This window comes from Telmatherina bonti (assembly GCF_933228915.1).
Source record: "Telmatherina bonti genome assembly, chromosome: 1".
In the NCBI taxonomy this organism is placed as follows: Eukaryota; Metazoa; Chordata; class Actinopteri; order Atheriniformes; family Telmatherinidae; genus Telmatherina; species Telmatherina bonti.
This window is the reverse complement of record NC_136619.1, coordinates 11,973,292-11,980,037: the sequence shown is the minus strand read 5'-3', so window position 1 is coordinate 11,980,037 and position 6,746 is coordinate 11,973,292. Positions and strand designations below refer to the sequence as shown.

At 38.5% G+C, this 6,746-nt stretch overlaps 1 protein-coding gene across 1 annotated transcript; it reads right to left on the bottom strand.

Annotated features, from left to right (window-relative positions):
* Positions 1-203: 203 nt before the first annotated feature.
* Positions 204-2,741, bottom strand: pnoca (prepronociceptin a; the record flags this gene model as incomplete). Its single annotated transcript, XM_079245149.1, has 2 exons — positions 204-824; positions 2,622-2,741. The coding sequence occupies 2 exons, from the start codon at positions 2,739-2,741 to the stop codon at positions 204-206; spliced, it is 741 nt and encodes a 246-aa protein (XP_079101275.1).
* Positions 2,742-6,746: the final 4,005 nt, after the last annotated feature.

Genomic DNA, 6,746 nt, shown 5'->3' with positions numbered 1-6,746 from the left:
AGAGATGAAGTACAGTTGTTTTCAGACAACTAGGGTCTTAGACTTTGGACATATTTCTTGGTAAGTTACTTATAGCAGGTTAAATGGGTCAACTTTGATGCCACCACCTAAACTTTAACATGTTGGAGATTTTAATACAAAACAATATCCATGAAAACACAGCGGGTAATTCTTGTATGGCAGGGGTTTGAAGGTGCACTCTGCTAAACTTCATTCTGCTGGGTGAGGTCCTCTGACATGCTGTTGAACTCGGTGGCCCGAGTGCTCATCCCCAGATACTGTTTCAGGAATTCACTGAAGCGCTTTTGATTGTTCCACTTGCGTGCTGACTTCCGAATACCGATGAAGCCACCATAACGCTTCTGGTATGATCTTCCTGGAGACATGAGTTTCCTGTAACCATGCCTTCCTTTAACGAAGCCGCCAAACCTCTTGGAAATGCTCAGTCCTGCATCACCCAGTTCCCCTGCTGCCACGCCGGCATCCTCTCCTTCATGCACTGCTTCCTCTTCTTCATATTCGTTTTCCAGGGACAAGGGGTTCTGGGAATCATAAGCAGAGCTCAGCTGACTGTTCTTGCCATTCAGATCCCTCTCATTCATGCTGAGTGCCCGGGCCACATGGTCAAATCTCTGTAATGCCATGGGGACTAACAGACCATCTTGCATCTGCTCCTCTTCCTCGGGAAACAGAGCTTCAGCCTCTTCTTGAGACCTTTTCCTTGTTGTGCCATCTAGGGAAGGAATGGGTGGCGATAGTGCTTTAAGACATAAGTCCCAGGAGGAAGATGGGGAAACTTTGCCTTCACACTCAATGAGACACACCTGTTAGAGACAAAGATAGGAAATCATCTTCATTTCACTTCTGAAGTCAGTTTGAAGGAGTTTATTTGTATAATAGGGTTGGGAATTAAAACTATGTTCTTTACTAGTGATGTACCGATCCACATTTTGGGAGTTTCGATCCGATATCGATATCTGACATTTGAATATCTGCCGATACCGATATTTGCCGATATCAAATCTGTTTATGTGAACATTATTGTGACTATGGTTATTATTGCTGTTATAACTGTGTAAGGTTTCATTAGGTTGTAATAAATGACCCATCCTTTCTGAAGTTACCTCACCAATACAAATATAATAACATTACAGATCTAACAATGCCAACTATTTTTATTTTGATTTGGCCGATTTTACCTAAATACAACTATAAATGTGTGGTCTATAAGCTACAATCTAGCTTAGTGTAACAAAAAATGTCACATTTTAACATTCAAGGCATTTGTTTCTTTTAAAACATGTCCGAAGCATGTCATCAAACACATCTGCACTGGCTTGACTAGTGTGGTATCGGTTGTGGTATCTGTACATTTTTAATAAAAACAAGTACGAGTACACATGCTTGGTATTGAGCTGGTATCTGTGCATCCCTATTCTTAACTGAAACATATGACTAAATATCCAGTACTGGTTCTTCATAGAAATAAAAAAAAAATGCATTTCTCATATGGACCAAGGAAGTATGACTGCATAGGATCTGGAGACCTTAAACGAACGGCTGCCATTTTACAAATGAAGGATACTTCTGTGTTTGGACTTATATGATTAGACTGTGTAAAGGACAAATGATTTCTATAAAGCTGCTGTCTTTCTGTGTAGAGGTAGCATGTTCTCCCTTTGCCAACACAAGATCTCTCCATGTTTGTCCCAAAACATCCATATTGGGTTGGTTGGTGATTCTAAATGGATCCTAGGAGTGAGTATGAACATGGATAGTTGTTTGTGTTAGCCGCTGTGATGTACTGATGATCTGTACAGGGTGTGTCTTGCCTTTTGCTCGGTTGCAGATAGAATAAGATCCAGTACCCCTGCAAACCAGTACACTCTTTGAAAATAAGTATTATTTAAAACATATTAGTTCCCAGACAAACATATTTTTTTCCAACATCACCCTTTAAACATCAAGATGGTTACAAGCTTTGAACATGTGCGTGCCTGCAATAATTCTGCGAAATCGACAATGTGTGAATGTTTTATGACCCAACAAAGAGGTTTAACAATACCATTCCTTCTGGCATTTGAGTTGGTTTGTTTGTTAGACAATAGTTTTAAGCTTAGATCCCTTTAAATGCCACTGTGGCTGAAGTACCGAACATTACAACAGTTTGAAGCTGAATGTTTTAACCCATCTTCTAGTGTGCTGCCTGTAAAACATGTCTGGGACACAGCCATGTCATTAGCCAGAGAGAAACACCCACCAGGCACACAGATGAAACACACATCTGTCCCCAGGAATCAATTAGCCTCAACAAATTAAAACTCAAATGCCAAAAGGGTCATTTGTTGAGTCAGACAGGAAGGACAGGGTGCATATAACAAAGTAGGGTGAAGGGTTTCCAGTTATTTCATCACCAGTGAGCCCCATTGAAGACATTTATGTGATTTTATTTGCTGTCAGCTTTCGGCCACACTAGAGTTTGATATGAGGTGATGAATAACCTCTGGATTATATTTAGCTTGTCATTTTTGTTACTAACGCAACCCACCTTTTATCTGACAGTCTGCAATGACTGTGTGTGTGTGTGTGTGTGTGTGTATGTGTGTGTGTGTATGCCTCACCATGCTGTTGAAACTGAGGAGTTTGGGCAGGACTTTGCTGCAGGACAAACAGTCTGTCTGGCAGTCACTGTGTCCAGGATCACACAGACAGAGAAGCAGCAGAGCCACCACGGTCTTCATGGTCCCTCCGTCTGCTGCAGCACAAAGGAAAACACACATGTCCAGTCCAGCCATATCATATGTGCTTCTTGTTCTAAACACTCTCCTTTCTGCTAATAAAGTTGTATTTGACATTAGATTTAGGTGTTTAATTCACTTTTATTCTTTTAACTTTTTTACTGCTTCATCTGTTCTCTCTGCACTTGTTTCAATGTAACTTTTTATCTTAAAGTTTGAATTTTGAGCATGTGTTGTAACGACAGTTCATATGTACAAATGGCAAATAAACTATCTGAATCGAAATCTGATATTTTTATGTTTACTTTGGTTTTTAAACACTGTAAACGTTTGCTTAAGTAACAAAATCTGTGAGACAAATCCGTAACTTCAGATGTCCTGGAATCTTCAGGCATTTTCTCTGTCATGAACGTGAAGTACTTTGTAATCTGTATTGTTTCTAAATGCAGACAAAAAAATATTAAAATGGCGCAAACAAATAAAACCAAGACATTTTAAGTTTGTATATCCTATTAATCATTAAAGTGCCACAAAAACAAACCCTTTAAGAAAAATAACAGAATAATTAACAAACATTAGGACTGCTGCTGTAGTCTGTTTGAATGTCTTAACAAGAAGGATGTCGCGTTCAGGTGGTTCAGAACTTTACAACGAGACGCCTGACAGACAGAAGAGCTCATATAACCCTGCTTTAAAGTCGCTCTGCTGGTTGCAGGTTGATTTCAGAATCAATTTTAGGATCTTTGTTCTTCATGGTCAGGCTTCTGAGCTGTTTCAGCCTTAAACATCCTTTCTAAGTCCGATAGGACTTGGGGAGACCGAACCTTCCTTGCAGTGGCACTCAGTCTGTGGAACATCCTGCCCTGTAGCGTTACATATTCTGGACTCTGTAGATAGTTTTAGAAAGCACCTGAAGACATTTTTACTCCAACAAGCTTATAAGTAGGTACATTTTCCTTCTATGTTCTGTGTTTTTTGTCTGTGTTTTTATTGGCTGTGAATGTTATCAACTACCTTCTCTGTGAAGCGCTTTGTGACGGCTGTTTGTCTAAGGTGCTCTACAAATAAACTTTACTCACTTATTTCTATTGAAAACAAACTGTTTCTTCAAAAAGTTGTTTCACATCTAAATGCATCAATTATTTTTTTCTTGTTTGTTGATAAAACAATGGAGAAACTTGGGTAATATTTAATTTCTTACATAATTGTTTGCTGCAGAAAACTGCAAACAATCATAGTTCATCATTTATAAAAAGATTTTTGTTTTTTTTTAATTAACCCTGTGAATGTTGTGTGCTTCCACAGCTTGAGGGAACTTTTCTGTGATGAACATGTAAATGGGGGACTTTGGTGCCCAGTCCCAATAACCCTCAGAAAAAGCCTCAAACTGTTCTGGTTTAAAAGTGATGATATCTGATAAGTGGTCTATTTTAAGTAAGTATGTCATCCTGGGAACACACAGAAGAAAAAAAAAAAAGAGACTGATGTTAAAGGGAAAAGAACTGGATGTAAATGACAGAAAGCAGAGCAAAAAAAAAAAAAAAAAAAAATAGTGATAAGGAGGGAAATAAATATGTTTGACCTTATTTTCTTCGAAGCAGCCCAGCCTGGTGAGTCTGACGTCAGAAACAGCCAGAGTTTTCATCTCATTAAACAAACTCGTTAACTGCTTTAATTGATGCCTCAATTAATGCCTCTGGCAAAAAAAAACTGAGTCATTGTTTTTTTGCCACACACACACACACACACACACACACACACACACACACACACAACTCAAACTTGCATGCACGTACCATGCACAGCATTCATACTGAATTCTCAGACAGCTAACACCATGAAGCTAAATGCATGTCATTTTACATGTGCCAGGTGAACATTGAAGGTACCGCAATCTCTCTTTCAGCTGAAGGTTATCATTATCTGTAAAAAAAATTATGTGGAAATTCAGCTGAATTAATTTGTCTTCTGTAAAACCCTTCCGTAAGTTTTTACAATTTTGGAATTTATTAAGACTAATTGAAAAACGATAAAAATATAATTGCTCTGCTGTTCATTCTTAATCTTTAACAACCCATAAAGCAGCGACTCTCCCAAATTAATCAGAGTTTTTGTGTGAAAACAATAAGTGTGTCCTAATTTTCTGATAAGAAAGAATGATTTCAACATTGAAGGACAGAAGATCAGCAAAAAGGAATATAAAGACAGGACTCAAGTCCCAGTTGATTCAGGCTAATGTGTGGGTCTGATGCTCTGTTGCCAAATATGACCTGGCTCCAAAAATAGAATAATGAATAACAAAGCTTTCCCATATTTATCTGTTTTCTATCCTCAAATGTGACCTGAGAAAGCCAAAAAAAAAAAGCCATATATGTGTTTAACAGTGAGAGATAATGGAAGGGAATAGCACTGTTTAATAATCGTTTCTTTGTTACGCTTTAATTGTGTCATGGTTTGGTTTTGGGTTATGTTGTCTTGTCATATGTTGTCCTGGTTTCCTGTTTTATTTTCTCGTTTTTCCTCCCTTGTGTGTTCTGTTTAGCTTTGTATGTCCTGCTTATTAATTCACCTGGTCTGATTTGTTTATTGGCCCTGCGATGGACTGGCGAGCTGTCCGGGGTGTACCCTGCCTGTCGCCCAGGGCCGGCTGGGATAGGCTCCAGCTTCCCCGCGACCCTGAATTGGAATAAGCGGTTCGGAAAATGATGAATGAATGAATAATTTGTTTATTGCCCTGCGATGGACTGCCAAGCTGTCCAGGGTGTACCCTGCCTTCAGACTGCTGGGATAGGCTCCAGCTTCCCTGTGACCCTTAATGGGACCAAGCGGTTAGGATAATGAATGAATGAATGAATGAATGATTTGTTTATTCGCCTCCCTTTGCATTGTTACTCCTTCAGTGTATTTAGGCATTTGTTTTCGGTACCTCCTTGCTTGTCCATTGTGTTTGTTCTGTTTAGTGTTGTTGCCATTTTTCCTAGTTGTCATCTTAGTCATTTTTCCTGTTATTGACATTCCTTGGATTAAAATATCATTACCTGCATCTTGCCTACCAGCTGTTTCATCTGGCCTGCATTTGGGTCCTCTCCTCTGTTGCTCTTTGTCAAATTGAATTTAATGACAAAATGCATATTAATAATCATTTTAATAATAAATATAGAACAAATGATTGCAATAAAGTTGGAACATTGTGTAATAAAAAAACAGAATGAAAATATTTGCTAATCCTTTTTCATTTATATTCAACTGAAGACACAACAAAGACAAGATATTTAATTCTAAACTATTGTTTGTTTGTTTTTTTCTTTTTTTGTGCCGACAAGGGACTTAATATAAGGAAGTTTTACTGCATTAGGACAACTTATGGCCCGCAAGATACTTGCTGTATTCCATGTCCAGGTGGACAAACGATATTTGGACCACATGTGGCCACAGGAGACTTTCCATAACCTAAATCAGGCTGGCCAGTAACTGATATAAGTGTTAAAAGTACCCCTAATTTGAACAAAACATGTCTGCAATCTGGACCACGGCCACAAAATACTCCAAGGAATTTCATTAAAAACAAAATGCAAAGAGTCTGTGGTATTGACCCATCCTAAAAACTCCAAACTTCTTGTCTTATCAAGCACTGTTGGGTCTGTCTAATAGAGGCCCCTTCCTGCAAATCATAGGACCCACAGCATTTGGATGTGATATCTCACTATGTGACACAGACGTCAACATCTCAGTCACGTTTACAACAAGATTCCCTCAAAGATCTTGAATTCAGTCTGAAAGGTCAGAGCTTTGTTAGCAGCACAAAGGAGCAAATATTAGGCAGGTAGTTTAAATGTTGAGACTGATGTGTTCAGGCAGTTCCTAACATAGCTTTTATTCTTTAGAAAATAGATAAATAAATCTGTTAAATTGAGACAGGGCTGCAATCATCAGTGACAGATGTTTCAATATGAAAACTTTACATGTTTATTTTTCAATCCTCTCATCTGTGAAGTTCTGTCTTGTCTT